This window comes from Malus sylvestris, chromosome 8 (genome assembly GCF_916048215.2).
Source record: "Malus sylvestris chromosome 8, drMalSylv7.2, whole genome shotgun sequence".
NCBI lineage: Eukaryota > Viridiplantae > Streptophyta > Magnoliopsida > Rosales > Rosaceae > Malus > Malus sylvestris.
The window spans coordinates 24131862-24155525 of record NC_062267.1 but is presented as its reverse complement, the minus strand read 5'-3'; the positions used below and the strand labels follow the sequence as shown (position 1 = coordinate 24155525).

The 23664-nt window shown below is 36.6% G+C and overlaps 2 protein-coding genes and 1 long non-coding RNA gene across 3 annotated transcripts in view; 1 reads left to right on the top strand and 2 right to left on the bottom strand.

Annotated features, from left to right (window-relative positions):
* Positions 1-9733, bottom strand: part of LOC126631059 (uncharacterized) — a 28695-nt gene extending 18962 nt beyond the window's left edge. Inside the window, exon 1 of the long non-coding RNA XR_007626223.1 lies at positions 9645-9733. This is a non-coding gene — a long non-coding RNA (uncharacterized LOC126631059). The remainder of the gene's footprint in view (positions 1-9644) is intronic.
* Positions 9734-17665: 7932 nt separating this feature from the next.
* LOC126631054 (phosphoribosylformylglycinamidine cyclo-ligase, chloroplastic/mitochondrial-like) lies at positions 17666-20144 on the top strand. Its single transcript, XM_050301207.1, has 7 exons — positions 17666-18267; positions 18380-18477; positions 18596-18697; positions 18801-18866; positions 19044-19216; positions 19415-19520; positions 19686-20144. Exons 1-7 carry the CDS (start codon positions 17937-17939, stop codon positions 20022-20024), a joined length of 1215 nt encoding a protein of 404 aa, XP_050157164.1. The 5' UTR covers positions 17666-17936; the 3' UTR covers positions 20025-20144.
* A 342-nt stretch (positions 20145-20486) lies between these two features.
* Positions 20487-23640, bottom strand: LOC126631457 (malate dehydrogenase, chloroplastic-like). Its single transcript, XM_050301583.1, has 2 exons — positions 23556-23640; positions 20487-21061 (listed from the first exon to the last, which is right to left on the bottom strand). The coding sequence occupies exons 1-2, from the start codon at positions 23638-23640 to the stop codon at positions 20487-20489; spliced, it is 660 nt and encodes a 219-aa protein (XP_050157540.1).
* Between the last annotated feature and the right edge of the window lie 24 nt (positions 23641-23664).

Genomic DNA, 23664 nt, shown 5'->3' with positions numbered 1-23664 from the left:
CCATCCCCCTCTCCCCCCTTCCGCCCCTTTCGACTTCCTGCCTATAAATACACTTTGGTGTGGAAACAAAATTGCACACCAGAGACCTTCGATTAGCTAGCTAATTACGGTATGACATCTTTTTAGACTATGCTTGTGTGTGTATAGCTGTTCTTGAATTACAGGAATGAAACATGATGCTTTAGCTTTTATGTTTTCTTCCCTTCTCATTTTTCCTGAGTTTATGGGTGCTTTGGACATCAAAGATCCTACCTTTAAGCAATAAAGCTAGGGTTTTATGATTTTTTTCCAAAAATAATACAAAAAATATCTTAGTTTGTATCCTTGAGGCTAGTGATTTTGCTCAAAAACCTTTAGAGGCGTTAGCTTTTATTAGAGCAATGAAGCTTGGTGTTGTTTGATTTTTCTCATTTTCCCTCAGTTTCTAGGTGCTTCGGACATCAAAGATTCTAGCTTTAAGCAATAAAGCTGGGGTTTATGGTTTCTTTCAAAAAATAATACACAAAAATATCTTACTTTATTTCCTTGAGACTAATGATTTTGCTCAAAAATCTCTGAAGGCTTTAGCTTTTATTAGAGCAATGAAGCTTGGTGTTTTGGTTTGATTTTTCTTATTTTTTTTTGGACAACAAAGATCCTAGCTTTAAATAATAAAACTAGGATTTATGATTTTTTTTTCCAAAATAATACAAAAGTATAATTGTTTATTTCCCTGAGGGTAGTTATTTAGCTCAAAAATCTTTAAGGGCGTTAGCTTTTATCAGAGCACTGAAGCTTGTTGTTTTGATTTTATTTTTTCCTAATTTTCCTTAGTTTCTAGGTGCTCTCTGGACATCAAAGATCCTAGCTTTAAATAATAAAGTTAGGATTTATGATTCTTTTCCAAAATGATACAAAAATATCATTGTTATTTCCTTGAGGCTAGTAATTTTGCTCAAAAATCTTAGAAGGCTTTAACTTTTATCAGAGCAATGAAGTTGGGTTTGGTTTTATTTTTTCTTATTTTCCTTAGTTTAGCTAGGTGCTTTGGACATCAAAGATCCTAGCTTTAAATAATACAGCTATGGCTTATGATTTCTTTCCCCAAAAATAATACAAAAATATATTAGTTCATTTCCTTCAGGGTAGTGATTTTGTTAAAAAAAATTTAAGGCCTTTAGCTTTTATTAGAGCAGTGGAAGCTTGGTATATTGGTTTGATTTTTTCTTATTTTTCCTTAGTTTCTAGGTGCTTTGGACATCAAAGATCCTAGCTTTATTGTCTAAAGCTAGGGTTTATGATTTTTTTCCCCAGAAATAATACAAAAATATCTTACTTCATTTCCTTGAGGCTGGTGATTTTGCTCAAAAATCTTTAAAGGCTTTAGCTTTTGTTCGAGCAATGAACCTTGGTGTTTTGGTTTGATTTTTTTCTTATTTTTCCTTAGTTTCTAGGTGCTTTGGACATCAAACACCCTAGCTTTAAACAATAAAACTAAAACTTATCATTTTTTTCCCAAACATAATACAAAAATATCTTAGTTTATTTCCTTAAGGCTAGTGATTTTGCTCATTGATCTTTATAAGGCTTTAGCTTTTATCAGAGCAATGATTCATTCTTAGGTTTACCACTCCATTTTAGCAATAAAGTTGGTTTGTTTTGCACATAATTCCTTAGTTTATAAGTGTTTGGGATATAAAGATTTTAGCTTTAAGAAACGGTTTGTGATTTTTTTTCAAAACAAGTTGAAATTCTTCCATTTGAACGAACTAATGAAAAAAAAGTTTTAAACTTTTATTAGATTGAATGGAGTAAGGTTATATTTTACTAGTATGGAAATATTTTATTGATAAAAATATATAATTGTAGGTTTACCGCTCCATTTCAGCATATATCTATCTTCCTGACTATTATTTGAAATTTTGTTTCATAATTACTTAATTTCCTAGCTGTAATGCTTAGTGCTAGAGTTTGTGATTTTTTTCATACATATATATATATATATATATATATATATATATAAGAACAAAAGTATCGTATAAATTTAGCGGTCAAAGAATAATAATAATAATAATAATAATCTCCATCGACTTACTACCCATTACTATATCAGTTAGGTGTGTTGGATGGCTGAGTTACCAAATTTATTGTAATGGGTAGTAATGGGTAGTAATGGGTAGCAATAAATTTATTGCTACCCATTACAATAAATTTGGGTAGTAAGTCAGCCATCCAACACATTACTACCCATTACTACCCAAATTTATTGCTACCCATTACTACCCATTACAATAAATTTGGTAACTCAGCCATCCAACACAGCTAACTGATATAGTAATGGGTAGTAAGTCGATGGAGATTATTATTATTATTATTTGACCGCTAAATTTATACGATACTTTTGTTCTTATATATATATATATGTATGAAAAAAATCACAAACTCTAGCACTAAGCATTACAGCTAGGAAATTAAGTAATTATGAAATAAAATTTCAAATAATAGTCAGGAAGATAGATATATGCTGAAATGGAGCGGTAAACCTACAATTATATATTTTTATCAATAAAATATTTCCATACTAGTAAAATATAACCTTACTCCATTCAATCTAATAAAAGTTTAAAACTTTTTTTTCATAGTTCGTTCAAATGGAAGAATTTCAACTTGTTTTGAAAACAAATCACAAACCGTTGCTTAAAGCTAAAATCTTTATATCCCAAACACCTATAAACTAAGGAATTATGTGCAAAACAAACCAACTTTATTGCTAAAATGGAGTGGTAAACCTAAGAATGAATCATTGCTCTGATAAAAGCTAAAGCCTTATAAAGATCAATGAGCAAAATCACTAGCCTTAAGGAAATAAACTAAGATATTTTTGTATTATTTCTGGGGAAAAAAATCATAAACCCTAGCTTTATTGTCTAAAGCTAGGATTTTTGATGTCCAAAGCACCTAGAAACTAAGGAAAAATAAGAAAAAATCAAACCAATATACCAAGCTTCCACTGCTCTAATAAAAGCTAAAGGCCTTAAATTTTTTTTAACAAAATCACTACCCTGAAGGAAATGAACTAAGATATTTTTGTATCATTTTTGGGGAAAGAAATCATAAGCCATAGCTATATTCTTTAAAGCTAGGATCTTTGATGTCCAGAGCACCTAGCTAAACTAAGGAAAATAAGAAAAAATAAAACCAATACCCAACTTCATTGCTCTGATAAAAGCTAAAGCCTTCTAAGATTTTTGAGCAAAATTACTAGCCTCAAGGAAATAACAATGATATTTTTGTATCATTTTGGAAAAGAATCATAAATCCTAACTTTATTATTTAAAGCTAGGATCTTTGATGTCCAGAGAGCACCTAGAAACTAAGGAAAATTAGGAAAAAATAAAATCAAAACAACAAGCTTCAGTGCTCTGATAAAAGCTAATGCCCTTAAAGATTTTTGAGCTAAATAACTACCCTCAGGGAAATAAACAATTATACTACAAAAAATCATAAATCCTAGTTTTATTGTTTAAAGCTAGGATCTTTGTTGTCCAAAAATACCTAGAAACTAAGGAAAAATAAGAAAAATCAAACCGAAACACCAAGCTTCATTGCTCTAATAAAAGCTAAAGCCTTCAGAGATTTTTGAGCAAAATCATTAGCCTCAAGGAAATAAACTAAGATATTTTTGTGTATTATTTTTTGAAAGAAACCATAAACCCCAGCTTTATTGCTTAAAGCTAGAATCTTTGATGTCGGAAGCACCTAGAAACTGAGGGAAAATGAGAAAAATCAAACAACACCAAGCTTCATTGCTCTAATAAAAGCTAACACCTCTAAAGGTTTCTGAGCAAAATCACTAGCCTCAAGGATACAAACTAAGATATTTTTTGTATTATTTTTGGAAAAAAATCATAAAACCCTAGCTTTATTGCTTAAAGGTAGGATCTTTGATGTCCGAAGCACCCATAAACTCAGGAAAAATGAGAAGGAAAGAAAAAATAAAAGCTAAAGCATCATTTTCATTCCTCTAATTCAAGAACAGCTATACACACAAGCATAGTCTAAAAAGATGTCATACCGTAATTAGCTAGCTAATCGAAGGTCTCTGGTGTGCAATTTTGTTTCCACACCAAAGTGTATTTATAGGCAGGAAGGCGAGAGGGGCGGAAGGGGGGGGAGAGGGGGGTGGGGGGGGTGGTGGTGTTGGAGGGATCCTTGGCCATGTCTTAAGGACGTGAATAAGGGAGGTACAATGCCACGTGTCAGCACAATCAAAACCTTAAAAACAAGGGAATAAGAGAGAGAGAGAGAGAGAGAGAGAGAGAGAGAGAGAGAGAGAGTAATGAACAGTTAGATTGGATCGATTTTATTTTGTCTTTCAAAATTTTTAATTTTATTTTGTTTTAGTATATAGCAAGTGTCACGAGTTTGAGTGGCTCATTCCAGTCTTCAATCTGTGACACACTATACATACATGACATCATCGTAACATCCTAGCTACTTGTAGTATAAAGAGAGAAACAAAGAGATCTAGAGAGTAATAAACAACTGAATTGGATCAATTTTATTTTGTCTTTCAAAAAATTTCACTCAATTTTATTTTGTTTTAGTATATAGCAAGAAGTTTGAGTGGCTCATTCCATTCTTCAGTTTGCGACATACTACATACATCACCTCATCGTAACATCCTAGCTACTTGTAGTATATCTATGTGTTACTCCCTCTACGTTTGGTTTATATATTATATCTAATTATGTGCTTATCAAATCAATATGCATAATGAGCAGGAATATATAATGGGAGGGAAACTTATCGGGATATTATTATCATATGTATTAGAATTTAGAATGCAAGTGGCCGTTTCAAATAGCATTAGGAAGGGAAAAGGATCCGGCACGGATCCTTTTCCTATGGATTCTAGAGATCTCGTGATCGTAACCATTCATCGTACATCGTGCGATCAGAAATCATTTCAAAATTTAAATTTTAAAATTAAATATAAATAGTACTTAATGAAAACTGACCGCACGATATACGATGAATGGTAACGATCACAAGATCCCTAGTAAAAGAATCCAGCGAGGATCCAATGGAAGGAACGCGGAAAAGGTCGAGAGGTTTTTAAACTATATATATATATATATATATATATATATATATATATACACACACACACATATACACACACGTAAATGCACAAGCCCATACAAATGTCACGTGGTCACCTAGTAAGTGACCAAGAAATGGATGGTAACGAACCCTTAAATTTGATATATAGAAAATAAATGAATGTGTTTTTATAGCGTTTTAATCTTTATTTTTTTATATTAAATTTATAAGTGAGTAGCACTTATTGTTCGTCACTGACTAACAAATAAATAAAACACTGTATAAGTCCAACTGCCCAATTCATATTTTCTTTTTGAATTATAGCATTAATTGAATTCTGATGAGATTTTTCAGTGTGCCGGAAAAACAGTTCGGTACACACAAATATAAAGGTTAGAGTTCAGCAGTGGTCTCTGTCATGATGCATGGCAACCTGCGACTAACATTGCAGCTAACGTTGCCAGCCGCGCCGTTGACACCTGCACCTGTTCCCAAGTGATCCTACAAGCCATTCAACAAAACCAACGCAAGAAAAGCTTGTAACCAAATACACCATCAGAATCCTTGAAAATGTCCAATTAATTAATCCTCTAGGTCTAAGGTCTAACTATATTTCTGGTTCACTGTTCACCTGCTGATCAATTTTTTAGGCTAATAGGTTAATTAGCTGCTACCTTGTAATTTATTAATGTGATCATTAGAGAACAACATGGCATTTCATAATCCATACACAATCAAAATCCTAAACCCTTTTTATGATATTAATGATCAATTCTGACAAAATTGTTGATAAAATAGCTCATGCTTGTTGGTCCTACAATTCTGACGAAAATGCCAAGCCCCGCATGACCAAAACTGCCTTTTGGCGCTGCGTTCTGCTGGAGCAGTCAACAAATCCAATCGAATATGGAATTCGGAATGCGAATGCAGTGAGTGTTTCAGGTATTGTTCTTAATCCCCTTAACTCACTTTTTCCTTTAGATCATGGTGCGTTTGGAGTTCTATCTCACGGCCCCCAGAAGACCCTTCTGGTCGGGGAGCGGTGGTTCATGGCGGGGGTCTCACTTGCACCACCGCGTTCCCTTGGCGCAACCTTGAATCCTGCGACTACCTAGGTGAGTGAAGCGTCTATTCCTGTGCATAGTCCCAATATCACCAGCTTGTTTGTCATTGACTCATTGCACGACTTCCTCTGTGGAGATCATGACCAGTGCAAAATCCACTGGGACTAATGCTAACACTTTTCAAGCTGTACCCACCATCGGGACCTCTGACGTTTTGGGGAATCCATCTTTGTCTAATCACAGGGGCAAGTCACCTAGCTACTCCTCTGCTATCATGCAACTCTTTGCACTGCAATAATGGCCCAGCAGTTGAGGTTCTGCCAACCTAGGACTGACGGGACACGTAAGGTGGTTACTCCACCAATCTCTACTGTCGTCGAAGGGGCAAAGGAGTGGGAAAATTGTCTAGTTGCCTATTTTCTAATCATATAATTAAGCTACGAACAAGGGCCGAGGACTGCAATAACACATGCGTGCATGCATGCAAGCTCTTTTTTTTTCTATATGTTGAAGGGATTGCAGGGTAATGCTAGGGAGACTCAATTTGTAAACTAAATTATGTGACACCAATACAAATGAGCACGTCTATCAACGCTTAAGTAATAAACCAATAATCAACTTCAATCTCCTTTAATTTTCAAAAATTAGTCTCCAAATTGAGTCTCTCTAGCATTACTCATTGTTGAAACTTATGTCCATTTTTAAGTGTGTTCAATGTGCATGGTCAAATGGTTGGGAGAACAGCTGCAGGGGCCTTACTACTATTCATAAAAATTACGAGCATAATAGTAAATTAAAGAGCATAAATCTCCAATTAATCTAATAGAGTAAGGGATATATACTCCGGGTGTTTTCGTTAGATTTTTATTTAAAAGTTCAAAAATTAATATTTAACAATAAAAATCTCTGGTATATTCTATCCTTCGAAACATCGTAAACTTTTTAAATTCTATTTTGAAAGGAAAATGACACATTTGCTCATACACATTTAGTTTTAGTTTTTACGGCAAACTGATAGAAATAAATTTACTATGAAAAGAAATAATTATCAGAATGCCCATTGCTACACATGCTTCAGAAACTTTTAATTAAATCACCTATAAACATTTGTTAATTTGTCTAATAATTAAGAACAAAGTTCATGGAGATAATTAAGTTTGCAAATCACATACCAACAGTTGGATTGATTTAATAGACTTTGTCCTTGGATGTAAGGATATTATTTGCATGGGGTCCAATATCTTAATGAATAAAGTGTTAGATTTATATTCATGTCTCTTGAGTTTGAGACTCCTTCCTCTCCTAAATTATTACAATAATTTCAAATCCTCTCACTCTCCTTTAAAATGATAAATTTAAAATAAAAAGTAAGGATATTTTTCTTTTGGCTAAGAGCACTTCCAGCGTTGGCTGGAGCTCGGGGGACAGGCCAGCAAACAGGGCCCAAGAGCCCGGCCTATTGACTCCAGCGTGTGAGAGCCCGAGGGACAGGGTAGGCCCGAGCACCAGGCCTATCACGAATTGCCAGTCTGCGAGCCCGAAGGCTATCTAACGCAAGGCTGACGTTAGCCCCTTTTTTTATTTTTTTCTGTCAGGCACGTGCACTGCACCCGCTCGTGGGGGCGCGTCACCCGACATGTTTTCAGCGAATGGGGCATGCGGCGCAGTTTCAAATTGTTATCGTTGGGAAGCCACATGACTTCCCATGGTCCGTTGGATCTCAACGGCAAGAAAATGTGGACCGTCAGATTTGCAACGGTAAAAAAAACAAAAAAAATATTATTTAATATCAATGGTTGATATTATTCTCCTTTATAAATAAAAAATACTTTTAAAATTCGGAAATATTATTTGGAGTGTTGGAATCCAAATTGTTTTAAATCCAACGGCAAATATTAATCAGTTGAATAAACAATTTTTAAAAATTGTAAAAAATGAATAAAAATCCGAAAAAAAATTTGAAATTTTTTTAAAAAAATTGGTTTTACTTTTCTATAAATACCTTCTCATTACCATCTATCTTACAACACAATTTCATATTTTCTCAACTACTTTCAATCACATTCCTATTTTTCTCTCAAAGTTTCAATTTAATTTTTTTCAACAAAATGACTACTAATGTAGATACGAATTGGACGCTTCTTGAAGATGTTGCGTTGTGTACTAGCTAGGTTAAAGTTACTCATAGTTCGCTTACGGGTAATGAGATGCCGTTGCGAGAAATGTGGAGTCTTATTCATACCAATTATCTTGAGAAAATGGGTGGGAAAAGAACCAAAGAATCGATGTCCAGTCGTTGGAAATTACTTAGCCAATCATTTAGTACGTGGAGAGACGCCTTGGCACAAGCTAGTACTAATCTTCGAAGTTGAGAAAATTACGCGGATCAAGTAACAATATATTATTTATTTGTTTGTACTATACCCAAATTTACATTATAATTATTTGTTTGTATCATTTATTTGTTACCTACTTTCATTATAATTATTTGTTTGTATTATTTATTTGTTACCTACTTTCATTATAATTATTTGTTCGTATTATTTATTTGTTACCTACTTTCATTATAATTATTTCTTATCCCGCATTGTGTAGCAACTTCAAGCACAAGCTTGGTATGGTGCCAAAACCAAAAGCAAAATAAATCATTCAACCGGTGGGAATGTTGGAATATTGTCAAAGATTGTCCTAAATTCAAAGTTGTGCCTGTCGGTCCAGAAGTTTTCATGAACATCACCCCTCTACACTCTACACCCGATGATGCCTCGCATGTTCATGAAGATGAAGCAAAAGAAGTGCCCAAAACACCCGCGCCCTTATACGTCAGACCGACATAGCCGCTCCCACTTTCTCCGGACTCGTGTTTGGAGGCTTAAAGCACGTGGGTTTTCCAAGAAGTTTCGGGGGGAGGAAGACATGGACAGGGCGGAGAAGGCGGCGGAGTGAGACCCAGGTGGGAGTGTGCATAGTTGGGTTTAGGCGGAGTTGGGGGTGGAGAAAGAGGGTCTGGGCGAAGTGGGTAAGCAGCGAGAGAGCTGAGTGTTTGGTTTCAAGGAGGAGACCATGGTAACTGAGTGAGAGTGACTAGCTGGGTTTATGCCGAAAGCAACGGAGATCACAAAGAGAGAGTGGCGGGAATAAAACGCGAGCTGAAGCAATGGCTAAGGTTGTTGTTTCGTAAATTTACCTCTCATCCAAAAAACAAAAAAGGTGGTTTTGATATGGCTTTAATTATCTTTTTGCCCTTGCAACTATTTTGGAATTGGATTTTGTCCAATACATAAGCCATATTTTCAATAAACTTAACAAGGGAAAGGAAATGCCACTAAGTACTACGGTCTGACAGTATTCCTCTTTATTTATAAGTGAGAGATTTTAGGTTCAAATTAGTTTACCTATTAGCCAAACTTCCTCTTTTTTTAATGTAAAATACATTGTTGTACTAAAAAAAAGAAAGGAATGGGATTCACCAAAAGTACAAGAATCCCACGATACCTAGTGACTTGGACGGCCTTGATTACATTCGGGACTATGGCTTTGCCTCCATTCACCAACATAGGACCATCCACTTCTACAAAATCATGGTACAAAAGCAGATTACAATAAGACCTCGTTTGGTGGATCGTATAAGAGACCGGATAAGACTAATAATACGAATCTGGTCGTTTGGTGTTCTCTCGTATTAAATAGTCGTCGGATTAATTTAGGGGTATATTCAATTGGGATTTTGAGGGAATTTAACTCTTTTAATGAATCTAGGGGTATTCAATTAGGATTTTAAGTGATTATCTGAAATTCAATGTGTATCAAATCAGAATTTTAAGGTAGTTTATTAGAATCTTTAGAAATTTGGATGTATCCAATTAGAATTTTAGAGATGTTTATAACATTCCAGGTGTATTCAATTAGAATTTAATTTTAAAGAATTTCAAAAATTGAGGAATTAGAGGAAATTGGAGAGATTTTGTAATGTATTTTAAGCATCTACAAATCTCACTTCTCTCCATGAGATTTCGAGGGAATTGAATCAAAATTTTACATAGAATCTCTCCAAATCAATTAAACTCCATAAAAATCCATTAAAATCTTTCAAAATCCGAATTGGATACGCCATCGTTAGTCAATCTGCTTATTTAGTAGGGTATACACCTGCATAATAAACCCTTCCAAAAGGAGTGGATTATTCGTCCGGTTCCCTTCCCTCTCTCACACTTCTTCTCCACGACACCTCCTCTCGCAGTCGTCGTTCTCGCCGTCGGCCCTCTCGCCATCATCGTTCACGCCGACGTCACTCTCCCTGTTGTCGTTCTTGACGGTACCGTCAACGCTTATGGCCGGTCTTCCTCTGCTACAAGAGCCCCGAGGCAAAAAGTGTTGAACCTTTTATCCCAACACCGATCTCTGCTTTTCCCCCATCACCTTACATCCATCATTCCAATCTAAATTAAACGAATGACTGAAATCAATCCAATCTGGTACAAAAGGTATTGGAGATTTGAATGTTAATGCATAGTCTGAGTCGAGAAAATCAAATTCGACCTATGTAGTCATTGTTATACTACAAGAGATTTCTCCTGCTTTGTCTACGACCTGGGAGTGAGAGAGCTAGCTGGAGACAAGAGCTCCCAGAATTGTAAGGAGATGGGGAGTGAAGGTGTTGGGGGTGTAGTGGAGAGATCTGGGGAAGAGAAGACTGAAGAGATGATTTCAATTTTTAATTTTGTTCTTTTTTAATTTGACCCATTTGGTGGTTGTAAATTCATGTGTATTTTTTTTTCTTCCATTTTTTCCATTAATCGTCAATTTTTATCTTAAAAGTAATAATACTTTGAATTCTTCCTATCCGATATAGTATCAAACATAGTATAAATAATATGGTTGTTAGTCAGAATATTGTACTAAATGTTAGACAAATTTAGTCATTACTATTCGATAACTATTTATCTTATCCAACTAAAATAGTCAGTACTATCTGATAACTATTTATCTTATCCACTCCAGCCCATTCAATTGCCTGGCACCCAGCCCAAGCTGGTCTCCAGGCCAGCCCATAATTGACAGAGCCAGGGATCGGCATATTAGCGTGGATTTTGTGGGAATGGCGCCGAGGAAATGCAAGACGACTGAGCAAGTAGAAAAGTAGTTGGTGGCGCCGGCGAAATCAAACTGGTGACCCGTGGCGCCGGCGAGGAAGAAGGTCAAGGGAACTCAGAATAAGAAAGAGCAGGCGAAGAAAGAAGATGTGGAGGTGGAAGAAGCGAAAGAGGAAGCTGTGAAGGAAGAGGATGACAACTCCAGCGAGAGCAAGGCGGAGGCCGAGTTTCCCCTGTTTCAGAAGCACCCATTCAGATTCCAAGATTACCTCACCACGGGCGTCCGATACCAAAACCTCTCGACATGATGGTTGACGCCGTCATCAGAGCCATGGTTGTTGCATGATACAAGAACATTCTGGTGGTCGTGACTGAGACTGGTTGGCCCAGCTTCAGCACCGACCCAAGCAGAGAACAAGAACAAGAAGAAAAAGGGAAGGAGAAAGTGGAGGCCGAGGTAGAGAACAAGAAGGAGAAAAGGAAAACGAAAGTGGAGGACGACGGAGAAGGTATAAGGGCTGACGATGATGAGTCGGACAAGATGACCATTGTAATAAAAAACATTAATATTTTAATAAAATTGACTAGGCTATTTTTTGTTAGGGGTGGAGATGCTTTGGCATATTACTATTCATTGGGGTCTATTACTGTTCACTTGAGTGGATAAATGCACTGGGTGCCGGCGCAAAGTCTTTAGGGGTGGAATTGTTCTTCGAGCAGTTCCAATGTGGGAACCCCCCCCCAAGCAATACACTATGCTATCCACCTAGTGAATAGTAAATACTCTTAATGAACAGTAACCGTCTTTTGCATCTCTACCGTTGCACTTCAATAGCCTTGGCAATAGGCAATAAAATATTAGTATTTTTTATTTATAAAATAATACAAAATAATTTTATTTGTAATTTCGGATAAGATTTTTAATCATTCTCGTTACGCCACGTATCATTATCCGAAAAGTTATAAAATAATACAAAATAATTTTATTTGTAATTTCGGATAAGATTTTTAATCGTTCTCGTTCCGTCACGTGTCATAAAATCCGAAAAGACAATTATTAGTGATGGATTTCCAATAAGATTTTTAATCGTACTTGTTGAGCCACGTGTCATTATCCGAAAATACAATTATTGGTGATGGATTTCCGATAAGCTTATTAACCAATCACGTAGCGCCACGTGTCATAATTTGTTTACAATCTTTGAGGATATATTTCCATCAGATTTTTAACGAATGACAGCATGCCACGTGGCATTATCTACAACCAAATCCTTTATGAATCCTCCATATAATCCACCATCCATCCTCACAAATCTCACACCAATTTTATCAAGATCTCTATCATTATTCATAATTTCTACTTCCTTCTTCACCAAAATCTCTATCATTATTCATAGTTTCTGCTTCCTTTTTACAATGTCTTCTCATGTATTATAACAATGACTACATAGGTCGAATCCGATTTTCTCGACTCAGACTATGCATTAACCTTCAAATCTCCAATACCTTTGTACCAGATTAGATTGATTTCAGTCATTCGTTTAATTTAGATTGGAATGATGGATGTAAGGTGATGGGTGCAAGGCAGAGATCGGTGTTGGGATAGAAGGTTCAACACTTTTTGCCTCGAGGCTCTTGTAGCAGAGGAAGACCGGTCGTAGGCGTTGACGGTACCGTCAAGAACGACAACAGGGAGAGTGACGTCAGCGAGAACGATGATGGTGAGAGGGACGACGGCAAGATGAGGTTTCGTGGAGAAGAAGTGTGAGAGAGAGGGAAGGGAATCGGACTAATAATCCAATCCTTTTGGAATGTTTTATTATGCAGGTGTATACCCTACTAAATAAGCAGACTAACTAACGATGACATATCCAATTCGGAATTTGAAAGATTTTTATGGATTTTTATGGAGTTTAATTGATTTGGAGAGATTCTATGTAAAATTTTGATTCAATTCCCTCGAAATCTCATGGGGAGAAGTGAGATTTGTAGATGCTTAAAATACACTACAAAATCTCTCCAATTTCCTCTAATTCCTCCATATTTTGAAATTCTTTAAAATTAAATTCTAATTGAATACACCCGGAATGTTATAAATATCTTTAAAAATCCAGATTTCAAAGGATTCTAATAAACTATCTTAAAATCCTGATTGGATACACATTGAATTTCAGATAATCACTTAAAATCCTAATTGAATACCCCTAGATTCATTAAAAGAATTAAATTCCCTCAAAATCCCAATTGAATACACCCCTAAATTAATCCGACGACTATTTAATACGAGAGAACACCAAACGACCAGATTCGTATTATTAGTCTTATCCGGTCTCTTATATGATCCACCAAACGAGGCCTTATTGTAATATGCTTTTGTAGCATGATTTTGTAGAAGTGGATAGTCCTATGTTGGTGAATGGAGGCAAAGCCATAGTCCTGAATGTAATCAAGGCCGTCCAAGTCACTAGGTATCATGGGAGTCTTGTACTTTGGGTGAATCCCTTTCCTTTCTTTTGTTTTTTTAGTACAACAATATATTTTACATTAAAAAAAAAGAGGAAGTTTGGCTAAACCACACAATGGGTAAACTAATTTGAACCTAAAATCTCTCACTTATAAATAAAGAGGAATATTGTCAGACTAACTTAGTGGCATTTCCTTTCCCCTGTTAAGTTTATTGAAAATATGGCTTATGTATTGGACAAAATCCAATTCCAAAATAGTTGCAAGGGCAAAAAGATAATTAAAGCCATATCAAAAGCGCCTTTTTTGTTTTTTTTGGATGAGAGGTAAATTTACGAACCAACAACCCTAGTCATTGCTTCAGCTCGCGTTTTATTCCCGCCACTCTCTCTTTTGGCAGCAAATTAGCATCATGTAAATTAGCATAAGCTGAATAACATCATGTAAAATAATGTATTTCCAAACGGAAATGTCAACATTAATGTGGACCACTTTTAATGGCATAAGAGTAAATAAAGAAGAGAGTTTGATCCATTATGGACTTTTCATACACAAAATGTCATTTTGATTGAGGAAAACTAATGAAAAGGGCTTCAAAACTTTGAATCTTAACCAAAAGCCATGTACAAACTTTATTTAATGATTAGGACAAATCCAACATGAAACCAGCCCAATAAAACTGGCCCAACTAATGAGTTTCCGATTTTGCCCTGAAGGCATACCTTTGCCGTGTACCTTTCCTCAACCGTTAAAAAAAAGGGAAGTACGGGCTTGCCTTATAAAACTCACACACTTGCAACCACCATCTCACTTAGCTCTCTCTCTCTCTCTCTCTCTCTCTCTCTCTCTCTACATGTTTGTATAGGTCTCTTTCTCTCTCTCTCTCTCTCTCTCTCTCTCTCTCTCTCTATATATATATATATATATATATCGATAATGAACAATTGCATATGTCTGGTACAGATCGAGGTCGAACATGGCAAACTATCTTGCTCAGTTCTAGATGATCAAGAATTCCCTCGATCATCTAGTGATTGCAGGTAAATCTTCCAATTGGAATTCCTATTCAATTTCCGGTTCCAGTTTTCTTCTCTAATTTCAAATCAATCATTCTTCTTCTGGTTTTTTGTTAATGAAATACGCATTTGAAGTTACTGATCTTCTTGATTGAGATTTGGGGGCTCTGTAAGTATTAAGGGTGTTAATTTGTCCAATAGCCTTAAATTTGTGGTGGAGTTGTTTAAAGAGGTAAACTGAGTTGGATTATTCAGGTAGGCGGTTACATTCAGAATATAAGGACCTTTCATTCTTCAACATATCTACTGAGATTGGAAGTCAGCTATGTGCTAATTTCAATTAAGAACTTGGTAACCACCATAGCAATGATATGATGTTACAGCGCACAAGTAGCATGTGGTAGAGTTAGTTATTATTAGCCATGGTCCATCATTAGTTTTTGGTTGAAATCGAAGAGATCATATAAAAAGGGGAGCCGCCAAGGAACAAATGAGGGAGGCAGAAAGCACTCCAGCCCCGAAGGGCAAGCAACATAGACAACATAAAAGAGGCCAAAACAGCAGCCAAAAGCTAGGTGAAAAAGGGGATGAGAGGAGATGGAAAACAGGTTGTAAAAAGATCCATCATTATTAAATGGGTTATAGCTAGTGTTCTTTGTTATTTTCTTATGAAAACAGGTTTCATAAATAGTGTATCCGTGTTCAATCAAGGTAATATAATATATTTGTTAATAATTGATTTTTTACTAATAAAGTATTGTCATTATTTCGTAAACTAAACACTGACTATTTATCAAACGAACACTAGTACTATCACTGTTTCGTAAACTAAACACTGACTATTTCTTAAACGGAACACTAGTACTATCACTATTTGGTAAACTAAACACTGACTATTTCTTAAACGGAATGCTAGTACTATCACTGTTTCATAAACTAAACACTGACTATTTATTAAACGGAACACTAGTATTATCACTGTTTCGTAAACTAAATACTGATTATTTCTCAAACGGAACACTAGTACTATCACTATTTCTTAACTGAACATTGACTACTTAAAATGAACATTATTTCTTAAATTAAACACTGACTATATCTTAAACCGAACATTAGTACTATCACTATTTCATAAACGGAACATTAGTATTGTCACTATTTCGTAAACTAAACATTGACTATTTATCAAACGAACACTAGTACTATCACTGTTTTGTAAACTAAACACTAATTATTTCTCAAACGGAACACTAATACTATCACTATTTCTTAACTGAACATTGACTACTTCTTAAAATGAACACTATTTCTTAAATTAAACACTGACTACATTTTAAACCGAACATTAATACTATCACTATTTCATAAACGAAACACTAGTACTATCACTGTTTCGTAAACTAAACACTGACTATTTCTTAAACGGAACACTAGTAATAGGAACATTCGACTTTGCAAAGTAAATCAGGAAACCATTCATATATGTATGCAATAAAATAAAGAGACAACATAAGCAAATTAGAAATTTAGATATAAACATGAACAAGCAAAAAGATCTTACCAAGTGCCTTACCAGTCATACCAAAGGCCCAGGATAATTCAGTTGTGTGTTCATCCTTAGCAACAATCGCACAAAGACTTTGAAGCTCATTCGCATCATAAAACTTCGCATCACAAAGACATTGAGAGACTTTAGTGTTTCTTGGAAGGATTTCTCAGCAGAAGCATGCGCTAGAAATATGTCAGACACTTGGTTTAGCTGATAAGATCCCTGGTAAGTTTATTAAATTAATTTCTATGTGTGGTAGTTACTCAAGTTAGTTTATCGGCATGCTGTTTAAATTTTCTTTGAAAATTCGCAAAATTTGGCCATAGGTATCAGTCACTATAAGTGTCCTAAATTCCTAATCCATCCTCTCGTAACCAAACTAAGCTTTTAATATCACCATGCAATGTGTCAAACACAAAATTGTGGCTTAAAACTATTTTCAGTCTTTCTTATTTCTTTCCAATTGAAACATACACAGAATTTATTGCAATATTAGAGAGAGAAGAAAATATGTTGATAAAAAGAATAAGAACGAGAAATTTTCTCTTACACATGAAAGAACTTCATCTGTTCATCCATGTTCTTCAATGTCAAGAATGAAGCTTTCTCAACCTTCTATAATCTTTCTTCCTCAAGATGTTAGACTCCCATCCTACTCTCCAGCCCTTTTTTTATTGGAAAGTAGGGTGTAGATCATAATTTTGAAAAGAATCATGCAATTACAAGCTCGGAAGACAGTTTTATTGAAGGGTGAGAGGAAGCTGGTTCGTTGGAGGAGGTAGGCAGCTTTTGAACGACAAACCTATTAATATCTGTTTGGTGGATTAATGAGGAAGTGGCATACTTAAATAAAAAGAAGTTTAATTCTAACAGATTGGCTGACAGAATGGGATTTCTGTTAGGGGCAGGGGTTGGAAAAAAAATTTATTTCGTTTTGGGCTTTTAATTCATCAATTGTGGGTTTAATGGTTGTGGGCCTGAAATAGATTAGTTTTGTTCTTATAATTAAATATGAAGCCCTTTTGATTAAATAATAATATAGGGTAGTTTTTTGTTAAATTAAATTTTGTCCAAGCCCTTTTCATTAAAGCTATTAAGAATGAATAGTAACATGCTCTTTTCGTTAAAACTCCCCTGTTTTTGTCTATTTGTATAGACCGTTGTTTTCTAATGTGTATAAAGCACTGCAAAAGTCAACATAATCCTCTCCGGATCTTTTGGTGAGTATCTTAGAGATTTGTAAATTGTATTAATTTACTATAAATCGTGAGGTTAGTTTTTGTTAAATACAGTTCGGATTTAATTTTAAATAAAAATATTTAAAATAATTTCTAAGCACACAATATACGATGAACAAATACGATTCACTTATTCCAAAAATCCTCTCAAGAAAATCCGGCGAGAATCCGGATTCCTGCAAAAGAAATTGAATTCGGCCCATTTCCCAAAAGTCGAAAAGCTAGTTTGTATCGTGCCGGGGACCCTACGAATGGGACTGGTCTGATTTGGGGAGTTCGGAAATCGCTTGCTAGTCGAACTCAACTTAGGGGGTGTGTGTTAGGGTTAGGGTTAGGGTTTGTCATTCGTGTGATATCAGGTGAGCGCTCCCTCCGCTCCAGCTCCCTCCGTCGCAGACAACCGTCGGCCTCCCCGTTGCAAATTTACAATGGCTGCCTACGGCATGATCACCGCCTTCCAAGCGTCTTGGCTAAGATCCTCTTACTCCGGAGCCCATCTATGCAGACTGCCGCCATCATCATCATCATCATCATCAGTTGGGTTTCTCTCTCTGTCTTCACCAGCATCATCAGCGGGTAAAATTTCGCAGAGCCGGCGCGTGTTGTCTTCGGAGCAGGAGGCCGGCGGAGGAGGAGGTCTGACGTACAAGGATGCTGGTGTAGATATAGATGCTGGAACGGCGCTTGTTGATAAAATTAAAGCCATGGCTCCTGAAATTGGATCCTTTGGGGGTATTGTCCATGATGAGATACTCCGCGGTACGTATGATTAATTTACGTATATAATCAATTAATTAATTAATTAATTAACGTTTGAATTTTGTTGTATACCGTTTGCAATTGTAATTGTATGGTGATGATTCCTCAACAGAAGATGACGTATGCCTTGTTCACGGGACGGATGGCGTTGGAACTAAACTTAAGCTTGCTTTTGAGACTGGAATTCATGACACCATTGGTATTGATTTGGTAATCTACCACCTCCGCTTCTTGTATACATATTATTTTCTATTGATAATTGCTTTTCCAATGCCCCGACTATATTCGTTCTATCGTTCGTTCATTCGTTCGTTCGTTCAACTCTCAGGTTGCCATGAATGTCAATGATATCGTTACTTGTGGGGCGAAGCCATTATCTTTCCAGGATTACTTTTCTACAAGCCGCCTTGATGTTGATATCGCTGTCAAGGTAGACTTCACGCACGCACAATGCCTAAGCTTTTTGGATTGCACTAGTACATTATCATGCCCAATAACTGCACTCTTCTTCTTCTTCTTCTTCTTCTTCTTAGGTTATACAAGGTATTCGCGATGGTTGCCAACAATCTGGCTGCAGCTGTAAACTTTCAGGCGGAGAGGTATTCGCGACTAACTAGTTATTTTGAATTGTGCCATTAATTGCCCTGTGTCTCTGTAACCTGGAGAATAAATCTTTCCCAACATGGGGAATAAATCTTAATGTTTTCAATCCTCAATTTATACAAACTTTTTTTGTAAGGTATACACGTGTTGCTGATAATTGAGTACGATTTTAGACTGCAGAGATGCCGGATTTTTACAAAGACGGCGAGTATGACCTGGGCGGCTCTGCTGTTGGAGCTGTGAAAAAGGATTCGATCATTGATGGGAAAAACATTGCTCCCGGAGATGTCATCATTGGCCTGCCGTCCAGTGGGGTTCATTCCAATGGTTTTTCTCTTGTGAGAAGGTTGGCGATTCAGCTTCTTACATATTTAAAAAATTAACGTTCAGTTTTCGTTAGCTGTTTTCATACGATAGTATGTAGTCTACAGCAAGTAGCTTGTAGTATGCGATTAAATTTTATGTCCCACCGGCCGGTTGGTTGACTCAACTACTCATGGAAAAATATCCCTACCTTACTACTGTTGTATCCATGTCTTTACAGGGTTCTTGCTGATACTGGGGTTTCTCTCAAGGACCAACTGCCTGGTGGAGAAGGTGTTACATTTGGCGAAGCTTTGATGGTCCCGACTGTGATATATGTTAATCAGGTAGGGTCGACATCGATCAAACCCTACTTCCGCTTCCCACTATTATGCTCTGCAGATGCATATTTCTGTAGGACCTAAATAACTAGCTACTGAAAAACAAAATGCAAATGCTCCCGTCATTGAGCTTTTTGTTAACTTATTATTGCCTTGCACTGGAACATGCAGGTCCTTGACTTAATAAGCAAGGGAGGTGTCAACGGAGTAGCTCATATCACAGGGGGTGGTTTCACAGAAAATATACCCCGAGTGTTCCCGAAAGGCCTAGGAGCGGTCATTTATAAAGACTCATGGGAAGTCCCACCAGTTTTCAAATGGATCCAGAAGGCCGGAAGAGTAGAAGAGGCTGAGATGAGACGGACTTTTAACATGGGAATTGGCATGGTTCTTGTTGTGAGTCCGGAGGCATCCCACAGGATACTTGAAGAGGATGGGAATGGAGCTGCTTATAAAGTTTACCGCATCGGTGAGGTTGTAAGCAGTCATGAAGGAGTGATTTATGTATAGTTGATTTTAGGTCAATTTAACTTGTGACCGTATCATGAATGTTAACTTTGTGACTCTATCTTGGGATTGACGAACCCCTGCACAAATTTAAGCAGAGAATTTATGGATTCTATTAATGAATATTGTTGTTTCCTAGACAGAAGTCAATCCCATGACGTTTAATTCGAGCTGCTGGTTTAGAATAAGGAATCAGATGCAGTGCAACTATTGGTCTCGGTTGTTTTGTTTGTTCCTTCTTAGGTTATGTGAGGCACTTGCGATGGTTTCCATTAGACTAGTTACCTAAGATTTTGCTAATATTATCAAGGAGAGTGGTACTAAACATGCCCTAAAACCGACGTGTCAAAGGACATAATTGCTACCGTACAACCTAGAACATAACATAATAAAAGCATTACAACTTAAAAAGTCCAGCAGAAGCAAAAGCCGAAGACCTTTCCATCGACCAAATGATCTCCCTTATCAGGGCTTGTTATCAAGCATCAGCTTTCGGATGCAATCTGTGATATATTTCGCAACATAAATTTCCAGCCAAAGCGTTGCCATTCCACGACCAAACTTGCTGATCTGGCTTTGCTCTATGCACTCCAACGCATAACCCGCCATACCTACTGGCACTTGAATATTTGTCTTGGACTTATAGTAATACTCCTCTATCTTAAAACTAAACTGGGACAGATCGGTAACGCAGAAACCATGGAGCTTCAATGGATCAAATCCTATATTTGACTTCAAGGCTTTTGCCGTGGACCTCATTGCATGCTCTATTGGTTGGGTCAGGAAGCATATGAAAGCATCAGCACAATGAAGGGCGATGGCATCGATCGCACGATCGATAATGGGAGAATTGAAGGCTAGAATCTGATCATAAGTGAACTTCATAGCATTTCTGGAAATGCCTGCTGCCACTATCACCATTTTGGCACCTTGTAAACACCTCTTTAACTCCTGCACATTGCCACCAAGCTCAGCCTCCTTGAAGTCATCTTTACAGATTGATATGTTAGCGCCCGCAATGCTAACACTATCAATCAATGCTTAAAGTTAAAATCTTTATATCCCAAACACCTATAAACTAAGGAAATATGTGCAAAACAAACCAACTTTATTGCTAAAATGGAGTGGTAAACCTAAGAATGAATCATTACTCTGATAAAAGCTAAAGCCTTATAAAGATCAATGAGCAAAATCACTAGCCTCAACGAAATAAACTAAGATATTTTTGTATTATTTTTGGAAAAAAAATGATAAGTCGTAGTTTTATTGTTTAAAGCTAGGGTCTTTGATATCCAAATCACCTAGAAACTAAGGAAAATTAGGAAAAAAATAAAACCAAAACAACAAGCTTCAGTGCTCTGATAAAAGCTAACGTCCTTAAAGATTTTTGAGCAAAATAACTACCCTCAGGCAAATAAACAATTATACTTTTGTGTTATTCTGGAAAAAAAAATCATAAATCCTAGTTTTATTGTTTAAAGCTAGGATCTTTGTTGTCCAAAAACACTCAATTTTTTGTTTTTGTTTTAGCATATAGCAAGTGTCACGAGTTTGAGTGGCTCATTCCATTCTTCAATTTGCGACATACTATACATACATAACATCATCGTAACATCCTAGCTACTTGTAGTATAAAGAGAGAAAGAAAGAGATCTAGAGAGTAATAAACAGCTGGACTAGATCAATTTTATTTTGTCTTTCAAAAATTTTCACTCAATTTTATTTTGCTTTAGTATATAGCAAGAAGTTTGAGTGGCTCATTCCATTCTTCAGTTTGCGACATACTACATACATCACCTCATCGTAACATCCTAGCTACTTGTAGTATATCTATGTGTTACTCCCTCTACGTTTGGTTTACATATTATATCTAATTATGCGCTTATCAAATCAATATGCATAATGAGCAGGAATATATAATGGGAGGGAAACTTATCACCATTGGGATATTATTATCATATGTATTAGAATTTAGAATGCAAGTGACCGTTTCAAAATAGCACTAGGACGGGACGCGGGAAAGGTCGAGAGTTTTTTAAACTACACAAGCCCATACAAATGTCACGTGGTCATGTAGTGAGTGAACAAGAAATGGATGGTACCCTTAAATTTGATATATGGAAAATAAATGGATGTGTTTTCATAGTGTTTTAATCTTTATTTTTTATATCAAATTTATAGGTGAGTAGTACTTATTGTTCGTCATTGAGTAACAAATAGATCAAAGACTGTAGAAGCCCAACTACACAATTCATATTTTCTTTTTTGAATCATAGCATTAATTGAATCAAGATTTTTCAGTGTGTCCGGTAAACAGTTCGGTACACGCAAATATAAAGGTTAGAGTTTAGCAATGGTCTCTGTCATGATGCATGACAACCTGCGACTAACATCTCAGCTAACGTTGTTTCTTCAAAATTTCTGCCAGCCGCGCCGTTGACACCTGCACGTGTTCCCAAGTGATTCTACAAGGACAAGGATTGTCTACCCTCCTAGTTGTGGTGCCCTTCCATGCCCTCTTATTTTGTGCGGTCACGGTTAAGTCACGTTAATATTTTATATTTTTATTGTTTTTTGTCTTAATATCTCATTAAAAATTTAATATAAAATGTTGACGTGGCTTAACCATGACCGCACAAAATAGGAGGGCATGGAAGGGCACCATAACTAGGAGGGCAGACAATCTTTGTCCATTCTACAAGCCATTCAACAAAACCAGCTCAAGAAAAGCTTGTAACCAAATGCACCATCAGAATCCTTGAAAATGTCCAATTAATTAATCCTTTCAGTCTCAGGTCTAACTATATATTTCTGGTTCACCGTTCACCTGCTGATCAATTTTTTAGGCTAATAGTTTAATTAGCTGCTGCCTTGTAATTTATTAATGTGATCTTTAGGGTGCGTTTGGTACGCAGACGGGACGGAACGGGACGGAACGAAGGTGTAATTTTTGAAAAAGACATGGGGTATATTTGTCTTAAAATGGTAAAACATTGTGTTCTACAGACGTGGAACAAACCCGTTCCAGGGGGGCAGATGGGACGCAAAAACACCCAAAATCTGTCCCGTGGAACAGCCCGTTTCATCCATTTTTGGCGCACCAAACGCGGGACGGAACGCCTCGTCCCGTTCCGTCCCGTCCCGTCCCACGTACCAAACGCACCCTTAGAGAACAACATGGCATTTTTCATAATCCATACACATTCAAGACACTAAACCCTTTTTATGATAATTAATGATCAATTCTGACAAAATTGTTGATAAAATAGCTCATGCTTGTTGGTCCTACAATTCTGACAAAAATGCCCAGCCCCCCATGACCAAAACTGCCTTTTGGCGCTGCGTTCTGCTGGTGCAGTCAACAATCCAATCGAATATGGAATTCGGAATGTGAATGGAGCGAGTGTTTCACGTATTGTTCTTAATCCCCTTAACTCACTTTTTCCTTTGGATCATGGTGCGTTTGGAGTTCTATCTCACGGCCCCAGACAACCCTTCTGGTCGGGGAGCGGTGGTTCATGGCGGGGGACTCACTTGCACCACCGCCATGCACAGTTCCCTTGGTGCAACCTTGAATCCTGCGACTACCTAGGTGAGTGAAGCGTCTATTCCTGTGCATAGTCCAAATATCACCAGCTTGTTT